The 15,859-nt window shown below is 38.1% G+C and overlaps 2 protein-coding genes across 2 annotated transcripts; both read right to left on the minus strand.

Moving 5' to 3' along the window:
• On the minus strand, window positions 1,131–6,495 carry LOC109728218 (probable galacturonosyltransferase 7). The gene is made up of 10 exons (XM_020258582.1): window positions 6,120–6,495; window positions 5,841–5,869; window positions 5,691–5,750; window positions 5,473–5,529; window positions 4,463–4,598; window positions 4,286–4,338; window positions 3,811–4,106; window positions 3,118–3,475; window positions 2,487–3,032; window positions 1,131–1,944 (listed from the first exon to the last, which is right to left on the minus strand). Exons 1-10 carry the CDS (start codon window positions 6,265–6,267, stop codon window positions 1,663–1,665), a joined length of 1,965 nt encoding a protein of 654 aa, XP_020114171.1. The 5' UTR covers window positions 6,268–6,495; the 3' UTR covers window positions 1,131–1,662.
• Window positions 13,094–15,568, minus strand: LOC109727925 (L-ascorbate oxidase homolog). The gene is made up of 4 exons (XM_020258147.1): window positions 15,139–15,568; window positions 14,579–15,038; window positions 13,824–14,476; window positions 13,094–13,707 (listed from the first exon to the last, which is right to left on the minus strand). The coding sequence occupies exons 1-4, from the start codon at window positions 15,378–15,380 to the stop codon at window positions 13,410–13,412; spliced, it is 1,653 nt and encodes a 550-aa protein (XP_020113736.1). The 5' UTR covers window positions 15,381–15,568; the 3' UTR covers window positions 13,094–13,409.

Genomic DNA, 15,859 nt, shown 5'->3' on the forward strand with positions numbered 1-15,859 from the left:
CATTTTCTTTTCCTTTCGCTTTATCTTTCTATTCTTTTTTTGTTTCTTTGACTCTCTACGGTAAAACTAACGAATAAATGGCCAAAAGCAGCAGATTGCATGCCCTTCTTCGGCTGCAAAGAATAATCTGGATCTTTCTTTTTGTTAGAGCCTGCCATGATCAGCCTACTGCTTTGGAATCGATTCGAGTATGTCACTCATTGCTTGATTAAAAAACAAAAAGTGGAAAAGAAAGGAAAAGAAAAGGAAATGGTCGTGTTGCTTTAAACCGATACTGCGTCACACGTAGATAGTTGAAGCCAAAAGAGGAAAAGAGAGCGTGTATGCGACTGCTGCTTCAAATTGTAATTTAGACCCTCTTGTTGATGGAGTTCGAGGCACGATCGATCGACATGGAGCGTGAAATCTAAAAATTAACAATCAGCACCATACAAGATGTGGGTGGGGCTTGTTTTGCTTGGTGTCATTTGTATTTAGTTGGATAATATAATTCACTTGCAAAATAATTTAATTTAGCCCGCAAACAGGACTTCAGAGAAGACCAAAATATGAAGCATCATACTAGAAAAAAAAAAAATGATCATATACCTCATCTCAAATAGAACAGGCTTTTTGGGTAAATTAAAGAGATGTATTTAACAAAAAAATTAATGTATCCAAACAAGACCGAAGAGATTTGAGTGCTAATTACAGTATAAGTGACAGCAATTCTTGATTAGTAGGAGGTGAATGAAATGTATGTGTCTGGCACAACACTCAAAAGGCCTGGTCCACTAGAAATTTCTAGTGGAGGGGCTGCAAAAATAAGTTCTATTTTAAAACTTCTACTTGGCCGACAGGGCTAGGTCGAGAAACTATTGGTGAGGTTTTTTATGAAAAAAATGTTAGTGCTTTCTCGAGCAGTTGTACTCAAAATTGGAACTCAGAATCCACCGAATCAGAAAACAGTTCTAGAAGCATATGACTATACTGATGCATCGTAACACGAAAGAACACATTTTAACTAAACGAAAGATAGCTGAATTACTCGTGAAAATTGAAACATCAAACTTGCGAAGTTTGAAGCGAAGGGAGAGATGATGCACAAGCAATGTGACTTTCCTACCGACAATGACATGTTACACCAAACAATCAAGAAAATTCATAATGAGATGACTCCATTTCATGTGCGAGCGCTCAAATAAAACAAAGAATTGCCAATAATAGATCCAAAAAAAATTAACCCTTCTTGTGGAAGAAAATTGACCAACAAGGGCGTAAAAATTGCACGGATGAAAAAAAGAAAAGAACAAATCAATCTACATCCTATCCAATTAGAAGTGCCAAGTGGAGACTCTTCCATATCAAAAAGAACGAATAATGCAATCAACTAATACCTAAACTTACCTGTAAGAGCCCACCGGGTACAAATCTCGCGACCAAAGTGATGAAGGGTAATTTCCATATCCAAGATATTCTGCATTTTCGCCTTTTCCATCCCATCACAAAATAACCATTTATTGCTTCAGGATCGCACCATCCTTGGTATCTGCATCACTGTTGTGCTTCAAACCAATATATAGATTTTTCACTAAACTTCATAGATTGAATCGACTATCGTTCTTTCTGTTCCCTTTCTCCAATTTTGTAATGTCATATGCCCTAACTCGCAAATAGCTGCAGCTAAGGGTTCACATTGCAACCGCTCATGAACTGCTCCTCCCGGGTAAGATATTTCTTCCAATACTTCTTGTATTTCGGTATACCAAGTTCGAGCCAAGGCTTCATGTTGCCGTTATAATGAAGAGCAGCAGCATTCTTTAGTGCGCCGTGAGTAACTCCGTAGTTGTGACCGAGACCTGACTGAACTAAGCTATTTTGTAGAGGATAAATTAGATCTTGAAATGCAAGAAAGGTTGTGGGAAGTGTAGCAGCTCTCCACGATGCTTCGCTACCATTGTGAAACTGTCAAGAGAAAAGCATGTAGAACGTTAGTAAGTAAAGCAACAGACAGATAGCTCTATACTGATCATTGATTTTCCACTAATTAATAAAAATTCTTATGAGTTAATTACTGATTCAGTCCTCGAAACTCAGCACTGATTTCAATTATATCCTCCGAGTATCAATTCTGTAATTAAGTTGAGATAGTTGACCCTGCTATTGAACTGTAAAGATTAGCTTGGTGTGGCATCTTTACTAACGGAATGGTTTGATTGTTACACTAAACAAAATTCAGGGACTAAATTTCAAAATCAAAACTCCCAAGGACTTTATTGAGATTGAAATTAAATTGAAAGAACTAAAGTTGCGGTAACTCGTATCTATTCTATCGAACTCAATGGGCAAACAGCAAGATCAAAACGATAAAAAATTCACCTCTGAAACAGTGGTGAAAATCCAACAATTAGTCGATATATTGTACCATTTGAAACATCTTATTATCTTAAAATCAATAATTCTACAAAACACAAGCCTACATACTATCAATGAATAGTGCTACTAACCTTCCGGTGGAGCCCATGGTAAACTTCAGTAACCTTGCGGTCCCTCCACTTCTCCAAATCAACAACATTCAATCCAGACATCCAGGCACAAGAATTAGCATCATGTTTTAATCCACCCAAGTAAGCTCCGAGTTGGCGTAATCTGACTCGACAATATTGAACTGCACCAATCACTTTTCCTTGCAAATCAAGGTTCCACAAGAATGACAAGTCTTTCTTGACCAACACATCATCATCCAAAACAACCACTTTATTCAGATTCGAGAATATGTCAGCCAGAAGAAAGTGTGAGTGACCAAAAACCGAGATGTATTCAGTTCTCATCAGCATAGGCGATTGGCGAGCAGTATTACGAATTGAAACACGAAATTCCTCAGATGGAGATAGTTGTTGGATGCCTAGATTGTTCAAATGTTCAGTTTTTAGATCGTCAAAATTAAGAACATGAACCGTAGCTTCTTTGTAACGGTTTCTCACAAACCAATGCTTGCATGCATAAAAATTCTGCCTATCGGTGACCAAATGGAAGATAAGATTTTCAGATTCCTGAAATACTACAAAAGAATGTGGTAAGTGACAGAAAGGAGATGTACAGTGCTTCACTCTAGATAAATATACGAGAGTCCCATACCTCAGAATTCATCACAGTGGAATTAATAGTGACAGAAGCTGCAAGCACGTTAAGAGAAAAGATAACATAGTGGTGGAAGTTGGGGTTTTCAAGCTTGTCAGCATCTGGCAGCTCCATATCCACAGATGAAGACTTGAAATATTCTACAGTCAGTCTCATTGACAAGCAGTGCAGACTTTTGTGCATGGTTTGAACACCGAGGTGATAGAGAAATGCACTCTGCTTCATATGGAAATGTGCTTCATCTTCTGTGAGATCAACTAACTGTCTGAGTTTCTTGTCAATATTATGGCAGTCTACAGCGCATGATTTGGCTTTTGCAATAATCTCATCCATTCTCTGTATCTTTTTGTCGACACTGAAAAGGATTACCACTCTCTTCAGAACCATATTTCTAAACACATCAAGTTAAAGTAATGGTTTTGAAAGTCAAATCAAATTAAACGAACAAGTAATGTTCATTATAATATGCAACCGCGGAAGGCTAAAAGCTCCAACATTCATTTGGAAAATACTATCTAACTGAGCATCATTTTTTTCTAACTTAAACAACCAATAGTAACTGGGAGCCAATGGAAATTGCGAGCAAATAGCGATTTTTACATCACTATTGGCTTGCAATTACAACTTTGCCAACCAGTAATAAAGTCAGAAAGAAAGCTGAAGAGTTGGAAGATAGCCGATATTTCTTACACTGGCAGAAGATCAGCATCTGAAATGGCTTCACTAAGCATCCGCTCATGTTCTTGAATGTGCTGCTTCAGCTCATATGTTAGTTTCTCCTGCCCCTGAAGTTTTGCAATGCTCGGATAATAAGCTCTGGCGACAAACAGTTGATCTTTAAGTCTCTTCACTGTGGAATCTTTCATTACTTCCTTGTGTTCTAGGGACCAAAGGCAGTAGCTTCCAAATAAAAGCTGACAAGATTTTCCACTCTCGTCACCAGCTGAACCTTCTGTAACATTCTCCTTCCAATCAATGCCATCACTCTGTGGTAATCAAAATAAATAAATAAATAAATGTTTTTAAAAAAGAAGTTGAAAATTTGTAAATCAACAAGATTTGACTAATTAATCGGCCAAAGTAAGGTAATTTGTTCAAAAGAGTTGCAGTGTTAAAGTTGATCTCAAGGATGGAAAGCATTTGCAAGCTGATAAAATAGTCATACTTTTGTATTCAGAGACGATGCTTCTCTCGACACAACTTGCTGTGTGTCCCTATCTGCATAGTGTAAACAAAAGGCAAGAAAACTTATCTCAAAGAACAAGAAAATAAAGACTAGTAAAATTTCCTATTTCTTCGTAATATATAGTGAACTCCGAACATTTAAATTTTGAATCCATACTTTTATAATGTGCGGTATTATTCTTATAGACAGCACCCTTTGGAGGTACACTAGCTTGGACATTGTCACTAGTGAATCTACCATTCTTCTCATATTCATTGCCATCAGACTGACTTGCTATGTTGGTGGTCAGATCCTGCAACACAGGCACATAAAGATATTTCAAACAACTGGATAAGCCAAGTCAACAAAGATATTATGATTCACACCAATTTGATCTGCTTCACCCCTAAGTTGGAATCTAAATTATTGGATACTGATTAAAATGAAGCAGTAAAAATAAATGATCCGAAATGAGGGCATTTGAGACAATATAGAGTATATATTTTTTTACCAGAATCAGATGACAAAGATACTGTAGTGCAGGCAGCCAATATTCATTTATGCAAGCCATAGACTAAAACTTCTATGCTCCTCAATCCCGAATAGAAGACAGTGGCAGTGCACATATTGTGCAAGAGAGCAATATATATCTATTAAACATATTCAAGTTACAAAAGCTTGACTTGTTAGGAACTTGGTTGAGCACCTTGAGGATTCCACTAGAAATTGCTCACTACTCACCAGTCACTGAATCTTGAGATTGGGTCTACGACAGTTATAAAAGAGAAGATGAAGGGAGAAACTTGCCCAGATGAAAAGATTTTCCCCTTTGTCCCATGTGTTACCCCTCTCTAAGAATCTGCAGAACTGCAAGACCGCTTTCTTAAAGGTATTGAACGTATGTTTCTTTTGAGCCTCCGAACACAGATGGAGTAGCCATTCAAGATATGAGATAACTTGATAAAAGTTTATAGGATAAACAAACGTCGTAGACCCATAATTTGATTATAGCTTTGGTCTTTTCGGAACTGAAAAGAATATTCTAGGTTATTCATGTTTTGGAGGTCCTTAGGATGGATTCAATTACCAAGTGATTAAACCATTGAACTTACAAAACCAAAGACTCAATGAAGTAATTTCTCGCTCTTTCGACAAAAATTCTATATTCAAGCAAGTGGAGAGCGGACCTTCGCAAAAGTTGGTGCCAGTTTCTTCACGAGATCATCAATTCTCGACCCATCACCCTGCAAAGCACAAAAGATCACTAACAAATATAAAACAAAAATCTCAACATCTCAACCAACTCAATTTCCAATCAACCAGGAAAGTGATAAGCCAACCCCACTGTCTGGTCCAGTAAATCATAAAAAATTGAAAGATACAACAACAGTGAAATGATAACGACCTGTGAAGAACTATGCTTTCTACCACCATCAAGATGCTCGTAAACCCCAAAGCTAAATTCCTACACAACCATCAAAACCAAGTGATAAGAAAACAATACCAGTAAACCTATTCCTACGACATTATAGTAGCACGATTTGATAATTCTCACCGATGCAGAGTGATCATCAGTTAAGTACCCTGCACACCAAAAACACACAGGAATCAGCGATTTCTCCATCAAAGACACCACGAACCCGTCTTTTTCGATTAAAAAAACATAGGAATAGCACGGATCTCGCATCCGAGGGAGAGATCCGGAGCCGGATCTCGCCGGAACCCTAGTTCCGGAGCAAAATACCATCCACAGCCGAGATCGCGGCCGCGGAAGCGCGATCAGGAAGCGAGATCGGGGGCAAGCGCTAGGGTTTTCGGGCGGGGGAGCACGCACCGGAGGGGAAGCGGTTGTGGTGGAGGCCGAGGAGAACGGCGAGGGGGACGAGGAGGGAGCAGAAGACGAGGGCGAGCACCGCCACCGCGAGGCACCTCCACCTCCGCTTCCCCGGCGGCGCCGCCGCCGCGGCCGCGTAGCCCTTCATCGCCCCCTCTTCCTCCTCTCCGTCTTCTTCCTCCGATCTGCCACCGTAGCCTCCTCCTCCTCCTCCTCCTCCTCTACGTAGACGCCCCAAAACCCTAATTAGATGTGTTGATCGGAGGAGATCGCGTCGCCTCTCTCCACCATTGATGCTCTCTCTCTCTTACTCACTCTCACTCTCACTATCACTCTCAAATGTGATCTCTCTCTCTCTCTCTCTCTCTCGCGTTTTCTTTTTATTTTGATTGAGAAATAAAATAGAAGCGTCAGAGACAATGGTTATCGATTCTTTCTTTTATTTTATTTTTTATTTTTTATTTGTAATTTTTGTTTTTATTTTGTTTTTTTCGTACTTAGTGCTACAAATGTGTGAAATTGCATCACCAATAGCGTTACTTTCACTGTCGCATTTTTGCACGTGTACCCCTCAAACTTTTGTAATTTACATCTGTGATTCTTCTTACTCTTCTTCGGGATATTATTTATGCCGCAAGTGTCATACAGAAAGGACAGATATTAATAAATGATAATGGGTGGAGTATTGGTCTACGGTAAATACGCATTTAAGATACACCTAATCTCAGCTTAAAATTCACTTTATTCAAATTAGTATATCAATATATTTGAACTATTTTGATAATTTTAACTGATTAATATATACTGTAAAAGAATATAAGAAAAAAATTTGATCCAACAAGAAACGAGATTGGTAAAAAAAACCCCGTTGATTTCATGCATCAAGCGTGAGAATCAATCGCCTCCATTTCAATCATGCTCCACTGCTCTTCTATTAGTATACATACTCCGGATATCTCATTTATTCCCTTTTTTTTCTTTTCAATCATGTAATTCTAAAATATCTCTACAGCTAAACATGAGTTAAATATCTATCAAAGTTAAAAAAAATCAAAATACTTTGTTTATCATTAACTTTAAAAAAAATAAAAAATATTCGTGATGGTAGAAAGGGATATATTTGAAAAGATAACAATCAAGATACTTTTTGTGTTTCTAACTTAAACTTCGTTTTGGGATTGCGTGGAGATTGCGTTACTTGCAGTGAGAAAGTACGTTGAAAAAATACCTATATGTAATATTGCGTTCCGCATATCACGATGAGTCGATTATGATATATTTTCTACGGTCCCACCGAAGAGCGCAGAAGTATATCCCTATATACTTTTTCCTCAACTTCATTCTATCTAATAGCGTTAGATAAGCCTCAATACCAAACTAAGGCTTCGTTTGGGATTGTGGGAGAATTGCGTTACGTGCGGTGAGAAAGTACGTTGGAAAAATACCTTATTTGTTTTCGTACGTAATATTGCTTTCCGCATTAGTCGGTTACGATATATTTTCTGCACTCCCACCGGAAAACGCAGAAACATATCGTTATATGCTTTTTTCCTCAACTCTATTTTATCTAATAGCGTTAGATAGCTCTCAATACCAAACTAAGCCTAAAGCCTTAAAGGGTAAATAAGAAAAGTCGGTAACAATAGAAGGGAATATTTGAAAGGGCAAAATAATAATTTTATAAAGATAACTGCTATTGCTAATAATTCATTACCAGAATTAAACTCTAGAAATATATTTGAAATATGTTGGAATGTAAAAAAAAAATATTTTTAATATTAATCTTCTAATAGAGGTAAATTTAAAAATCAAAAATATTTTAGAAATATATAAATAATTGCCCCTAAATTAATTTATAACTAAATAAAACTAGACTAATTATTAATTAATAATAATTAATTGCCAATATAACTGGTAAAAACATAATAAAAATATTTTACCGAAAAAATAAAAAGTTGAATTTGAGGGGGGCCCTTTTCAGAAGCGTCTACAGCCGAGGGGGTCTCCACGCAATTCGGAATCGTCGGCGANGGGGGGGGGCCGAGGGATCCAGAGCCAAACCCATTTTACGAGGGCGGTGGCACTGACACTGACGCGCGGGGCCCACACCTGACGTGGGTCCACGTGTCACACGCTCGACCGCGGAATGTACGAGCGCAACGTTACAACCCCCACCGCGCGAATAATTTCCCATTGCAGCAGGTCATGGGGCCCCACACCCAGTCGGTGAGCGCGACTGGTGCTGTACTTCCCTCGTGCGTCGTGTATTCTGTGTGTATGCTTGGCAACGCTTCGGCCCAATTTTTCTCAGCTCTGGTTGGTGGTTTCACCATTCTGAGCTCGGCACCGGAAAGGTGCGTTACACCACCACCAAAAAAAAAATAAAAAAAAATACTGTTGATAGTATCAAGGCCAATTTGTATAAAAAATTTATTTATTTTGAACTTTTGTAAAATCGGGTCATCTTTTTTATTTTTGCAGATTCGGGCCGCCGGAAAAAAAAAAAGGTGCTCCAGCAGGAGGAAAAAGAAGAAGAAAAAGAAAAAGAGAAGAAAAAATTGCTCCGCCTGGCATCGCTTTTTTTTTCCGGCGGAAAAAAAAAAAGAACGAGAGAACGAAGAGGAGAGAGAAAGAGGAAAGAGAAAAAGTAATAAGGATATTTTGGTTTTGCTGAAAAAGCGGACCAAATCTGCAAAAACGAAAAAGGTGGCCCGATTTTGCAAAAGCCTAAAATAAGCTGATTTTTTATGCAAATTAAATTTTTGAAAAAAAATTCAAAAATCCCTGGTGTGGTTTTATTTTTTCTTACTTGTATCCTGTGATTTAAAATATATCAAGTTAGTCTATGTGATTTTTCACTTTTTCACTTTAGTACCCTGTGGTTTCGCACTTTATCACTTTAATACCATGTGGTTTAAAAACCGCAGGGTACTAATTTGATACAAAAAATAAAACCACATGATACTAACTTGATACAAAAATAAAACCACAGAGTACTAACTTGATACACTTTAAACCACAGGGTACTAAAGTGATAAGTGCGAAACCACAAAGGGGGTATTTGAAGTTTTTTCTAAAATTTATGTGAAAAGTGTCAAGTCATAATATTGAAATGGGAAAACTTCAAAAACCCCACATGTGGTTTCGTAGTTTCTCAGTTTGCCCCCCTTGGTTTAAAACGTATCAAATTGCCCCCATGTGGTTCGTTTTTATCTTTTCGGTAGCTTTTTCGTTAATATTTTATTAAATTATATACAAAAAACTTCAGATACCTATCTAAATTTATCAAATATTTACTTTAGTACCCTTTAATTTTAACTTTATCACTGATTTAAGAAAAAATAATAATAAAATTGATAAGAAAAAGAGAAAAAAGAAACCACATAGGTGTAAATTGATACATTTTAAAGCACAGGGAGACCAAGTGAGAAACTACGAGACCATAAGGGGAGTTTTTGAAGTTTTCCCTATTGAAATTTTAGAAACTATTATATAAAACATCTCTATACTTTTTTTTCTCGTAATTTTCATCCTAAATTATATTTTTTTAGCAAATTAATCAAGAACACTAAATAGTATTAATCGACACTCGAAGCAGAATATCAACGAACCGTACTAAACAATAATATATTGATTACTCTTGTTTATTAAGTAATTAATATTATATATATATATATTCATTATTGGGTACAATATTTATAGCTTTGGAGTAAAGAAAAGCATGCATTTGATGATTGCTGCCGCAGGTGATGATGGAATCTTGGTCCCACTTTATATGTATAAATATATATTTTTCCCTCTTAAAACTACCAATATCTTGTGGACACAAAGTTGCATTTAGTACTTAATTTATGGCATGTATTAAATTAATGATGTGATTAAGATGTGAGCATGTGAGGAAGTGGGAGCCTCACCATGCAAATCGTACTTTGCCAACCACCTTAAACTCTATATTAAAGTTGAAATTAAATACCGTTCCTCCATCGAGCCACGTGGCCTTTCTTTTATATGGGTTTTCTCTTTTTCCCTCACATGCTCTCCCTCCCTCACATGGACTAACATGGGTTATGTTAAATGGGCATGTACTATGCAAAATTTTGTTTCATACACCCTCTGTATCATGTTAAACAATAATGATTTTAAAGGCAAGCGGCTATGTTAAAGGGGCATGTACTATGGAACATTTTGTTCCATGCACCTTCTGTATCATGTTAAACGCAATTAAAATAAACCAGAAGAACGTCATCTTAATTTTACAGTTCCGAACCTTTTCTTTGTCGCCGAAAGGTCTACCAACTAAAATCTTTATCAGATTGCTATTATTTTCCATCCTCACTTTTGGAGTGTCAGAATGACACGAAGCGCTCGCCCCCGCCCGCGCCTCCGCGCTTCCCGCGTGGCGCGGGCGCTCGGGNTATTAATTCAATATTGAAAAACAGCATTAAATTTCAAAAATATTGATCAAATTTAAATTATAAATTTAGATTTTAATTTATATTATACTTAAAAAATAAATTTTGTTAACTATTTAAACATAAAGTTTCGATGTTTGAAAATTGATTTTAAATTATAAATTACTAAATTTATGACTCAAATGTGATCTAGGGGCTTTTTTGAAAAAAAAAGAGCTAATATTGGAAAGTTTTGCATACTATCCTTAAATCATGGAGAAAATAAATTTTTAATTAAATTATTTATTTTTAAAGCCGATTTTAATAATACTTTATGATCACATTTGAGTCATAAATTTAGTAATTTATAATTTAAAATCAATTTTCAAACATCGAAACTTTATGTTTAAATAGTTAACAAAATTTATTTTTTAAGTATAATATAAATTAAAATCTAAATTTATAATTTAAATTTGATCAATATTTTTGAAATTTAATGCTGTTTTTCAATATTGAATTAACAATTTCAACTTACTTTAAAATGTAGAAATCTTTTATTTAAATAAATAATAAAAGTTTATAAATACACTATAACTTAAATTACAATTTTAAAGATAGTAACATTAATTTTTGAACTTTCATGTTAGTTTAATATTGAATTGACAATTTAAATTGAAATGTTTACTCGTTTAAATATAAATTTTTCTTTCTAAAATTTAAATTTAATTTATACAATTATAAATATAAAGTTTAAACTCAAGTTAAATTTTAAATTCGAATTTATGAAGATTTATCACTTATGAAATTAGCCATTATCTAAGTTGGTAAGTAACAAAATTAAATTATGAAATGAAGATTTGTTGGATATTATCAAATTTGGTAATTAGCTAATGCATAGTTTCAAATATTATCTTTATGATTGATTGGTAACCTGTTGAGCATGTTACCATTGTGTAAAAGTCAATCTTAACCTCAAAAATTGAATGGTCGGATTTAAATTAGCCGGTGTATAGAAGTATTTCTCTATGAATATTATATATATCTGTATGTCTCGTGATAAATAAATATAATAAAAATCATATTATTAGCTCTTAATGTTACGACCTCCCACCGCGAAGCGCTGATCATTACACTAGTGCTCTTTTTAAAGTAGTGCACAGTGGAAAAAGCAGCATAAACTATATTTAAAAATATATATCTTGCAAAATGTGTTAAGGCATGTTTCTTTCTGTAAGGTTCTAGGTGGTTGAATTCATAATTTTGAAAAAAAAAAAAAAGATATTAGTATTTATTTCGTCACAAAAATTTCCACTTAGGCCTAGTTTAATGATGTGATAACTAAAAGCATTATTTTTCACTATAAAAATACGATCGCAATAGTTATCCAAAAAATATGCAACTATATATATATATATATTTTCTTAAGAGATAGGTAGGGCGCTACCCGCTTCGTTTATTTCATTTAGAAATAAGCTTAACTGTAAATGTGAATCAACTAGGATTCGAACTTGGAACCTCGGGTACCAACCATCAAATTCTTTGCCACTTGCTTTAGGGACAGTCGGTAACTACATACTTTTTTAATAGCGGTTACAACCGCAATTTTAAATATTAGAAAAGAAAAAAAACTATAAATGTTTTAGATTTTTTTTAGTTTTCTAAATATAAAAATAAAATTTTTAGCTATTATATTACTAAATTTAGATCTTAGAATTATGCCAGTTCGGCCTTTTGACTTTGGTAGGGTGGCCGCGAAGTCGAGTTCGTGTAATTCACAAATTTCTCGCTTTCTGACTTACCGTTTGCAAACAGACCTTTACATCCAAATAAACTATATATTTATAATGTTCTAAAAGAGAAATTAAAATCATATATGTCAACCTGAAGTATATCATATTTTAAATAAATATTTGAACTATAAAAATTTTAATTTTACTATTTAATTTTATAGTATATTTAATTCAAATTTTGCTGAAAGTTAATGAAAATTTTGAGTACCTTTTTGACAAAATATTTTACAATTTGATAAAATAATTATTATTAGGTAGTGTATTATACATCTTTATAATTAGACCTGTTTTAATGAAAATTTTTAGTCTTTTCGACAAAATATTTTACAATTTGATAAAATATACTTTATTATTAGGTAGTGTATTAATTAAAACAGCTTTATAATAAAAACTATCAAATTCTAACCAAATTTACCAAAGAAGTTTTCAGAAATCAAAAGAAAACAATTAGATAGCAAAATTAAATGTTTTAAAATTGAAAATTTATGTCAAATTAAGGGCATAATAGTTTGGGTAGGATCTTTTACAATTTTGCCGTAAACAAATACATTTTCAATTGATCACATTGAATCAAAACGATTGGGTTTTTTTTTTCAAAATTTACTCCTAAAAAAAAATTTGTTTCAATTAAGCATCCTACTTTGTGCGTAGATTAACCCACACATGCATGTTATTAATAACTGGGGAGAGATATATATACCATGGCTTAGTAATGTAGAAATTGCACATATATACAGAAATAAATCAAATTAAATCGCCAAAACTTAATTCAATAAATTGAATAATAAATAAATGAATTAATTGAAATGCTCCCATATTTGAATTTCGAGAGTGCATCCGATTACATAAAGCACCAAAAATTTAAATAAAAAAAAATTACAGTGGCCCATTTTTGTTATTATTATCACAACCATTATTACAACAACACCATTATCCCAATTTAATTAATCCATGCAATCTTTCTCTTTTCTCAATTCCTCTCCTTAAAAAAATAATAATAAACAATTTCATGCCACGTCGACCGACCTTCCGGCTGGGCCACGTCAGCTGCCGCCGGATCAATCTGCATTTTTTTTTATTATTATTATTATAATTTTTTTTATTGATTCTCACACGTAAGATGGCGGCAGCGGGAGGCTGACGACGGCGCCGCACCGGATGGCGTTGTCGGGCATGTTGTACTCGTCGCGGAGCGACCGCGCCGGCGACAAGACGCTGACGTAGAGCTGCTGGCCGAGGTAGTGGCGCTCCCAGATCTCCGACCGCAGGTTCCACATCCCCGCGTTGTCGAACGTCAGCATGATCGCCGTCCACGACCGCGGGTACACCTGGATCGTGTGCCGGCTCACCGCGTCCAGCAGGTTGTACGCCTTCCGGCTCTCCGGTGTCCACTTCCCCGGCCCCATCCTACAATTCACATAGCAAAACTGATCAGTCAACTGTATGTATGTATATATGTATGTATATATATGCTAGTAAAGTATCCGTGTAATGCGTGTTCGGTAAATGCTGTAGTGATATACCCGACGGGGAAGAAGGAGTAGCCGTCGAGGTGGTAGGACTGGATGCTCTTCTCGGGGTTCTCGAACACGATCTCGATGAAGGTGCGGAACTCGGCGGTGATGATGTTGGGGGCGATGGTGACGGCGGCGTCAGCGGCGGGGGGCACGTCGCCGATGAGGTTGTACTTGAACACGCCGTCAGAGACGTTGAAGTACTCGGCGAGCTTCACGGGGGTGTCGGTGTTGACGTGGGAGACGCCGTTGAGGGCGAAACGGAGCTTGCCGTCGACGCGTGTGCGGGAGTTGGCGAGCTTGATGGTGCGGGTGATGTTGATGCTGCCGTAGTGGTAGGAGCCCTGGGGGTTGGGGCGGGCGGCGCTGGCGGTGAGGTTCCAGCGGAAGGAGCGCCACTGGTTGAGGGACCAGGCCCAGCCGGAGGGTGCCTCGGGGAGGACAGCGGACGGCGGGGCGGTGGAACCGACGTAACGGAGCACCGCGGTCGCAGTCTGCACCTGTTTCACAAACCGGGTCGATGCAACGACGTAGTAGTCGCCAACGGCCTGGTCGGCGGTCACGAGCACCGAGTAGCACTGGCCGACGTGGACGTCAAGCGAGTCGTACGTGTTCTGCACGGTGTGCGATCCGTCCATCTCAACGAGCTTCAGGGTGTGGCCCTGGAAAACAAAAAAAAAAAAAAAAGAAAAACAAACGAACATTCAAACACCATTCTTTGACAGCTTAAGTAGTTCTGCTGAAAAGTTGCCGGTCATTACGACCTGAACGCGGAAGTTGAGGGAGGTCTTGAGGCCGACGTTGCAGACGCGGAAGCGGTAGATCTTTCCGGCCTCGACAGTGAAGAGCGGGGGATCGTCCTTGCCGGCGGCGTCCTTGCCGGATTTGCCGTTGATGAGGATGCCGGCGGGGCGGCCGATGCTGCGGCCGGCTTCGAGGAGGCGGGCGAGGACGGCGTGGTCCTTGGTGTACCAGTCGCCGATGAGGGCGGTGAACTCGTCGGCGGGGGGATCGAAGGGGACGGGGATGAGGAGTCGGCTGTGGACGCGGAGGCTGCCGAATCCGCCTGCCGCCTTGTGCATGCCGAGGGACGGGAAGTAGAAGAAGCTGCCGATCTGGTCCTTGGGCTGCCAGTGGTACGTGAAGTTCTGCCCCGGCAAAATCGGGCAGTTCGTCCCCTGCATCCCGTCCTGCCACGAGTTCTTCCTATGCTGGATCCCATTCCTACGTGCGCGCGCACACGCATATGCACATATAAAATAAATAAAATATGTTACCGTCTGATGATAATAATTAAGATGTCACATTATCATTCCGTCCTAACCATGAGAGGAGGAAGGGCTCGTCGAGATAGTTGTAGACGTTGATGACGATGTTGTTGTTGCTGGTGCAGTTGATCTCGGGCCCGGGGAACTGCCCGTTGATGAGGATGGCCCGCTGGGGGACGCCGAGCGGCGCGATCGTCCCGTACGTCACTTCCCACGTAAAATAAAGGTACGGGTCCTCCGCGCTCACCAGCGCCAGCACCGCCACCACCGACAGCACCACCGCCGCCGCGCGCGACATCCTCAGCCTAGATTTTTCTCTTAATTTCTCTTTCGCTGCTGCGTGGAAAGAAGACGAAGCAGTCGAAAATACGCGCAAATTTCGAATTTCTTTTTTGGTTTTATGGGGAGCCCATGGAAGAACCCGGCTAGCTTTGTGGATGTGTGTGGAAAGAAAAAAGAGAGAGAGAGAGAGAGAGAGAGAAAGAGAGAGAAGCTAACCGGGGATCTTCGGTCTATGGTGGCGAGGGTGTAGGGGGTTTTTATAAGGTGGGATTGTAGGAAGGGTTGACCCAGGGGGGGTCGGTCAACGCACCCCTTCTCCATCACACGTTGCTCCTCGGATTGCGTTCCTTCCTGCATGGATTTGTGTGCATGTGTTTGGCTCCTGTTCAGTGGGTGGTTAGGGTTTTTGACCTTTTCTTCTGGTTTTTGAATGTGGACCGCGTTTTAACTAAGGTTCGATTCGGGCACGGCTCGAATTCTCCGGTTCAAAGGCCC

This window comes from Ananas comosus, linkage group 23, assembly GCF_001540865.1.
Source record: "Ananas comosus cultivar F153 linkage group 23, ASM154086v1, whole genome shotgun sequence".
Classification (NCBI taxonomy): Eukaryota; Viridiplantae; Streptophyta; class Magnoliopsida; order Poales; family Bromeliaceae; genus Ananas; species Ananas comosus.

Coding starts and splice junctions, on each gene's coding strand:
- LOC109728218 (XM_020258582.1), bottom strand. CDS start 6,267: ATGAAGGGCTACGCGGCCGCGGCGGCGGCGCCGCCGGGGAAGCGGAGG. Junction 4,339..4,462: donor TAATACCGCACATTATAAAA/GTATGGATTCAA, acceptor TACACTATGCAG/ATAGGGACACACAGCAAGTT. Junction 3,476..3,810: donor GATGCTGATCTTCTGCCAGT/GTAAGAAATATC, acceptor AATCCTTTTCAG/TGTCGACAAAAAGATACAGA.
- LOC109727925 (XM_020258147.1), bottom strand. CDS start 15,380: ATGTCGCGCGCGGCGGCGGTGGTGCTGTCGGTGGTGGCGGTGCTGGCG. Junction 14,477..14,578: donor CCCTCAACTTCCGCGTTCAG/GTCGTAATGACC, acceptor TTTGTTTTCCAG/GGCCACACCCTGAAGCTCGT. Junction 13,708..13,823: donor TACTCCTTCTTCCCCGTCGG/GTATATCACTAC, acceptor TGTGAATTGTAG/GATGGGGCCGGGGAAGTGGA.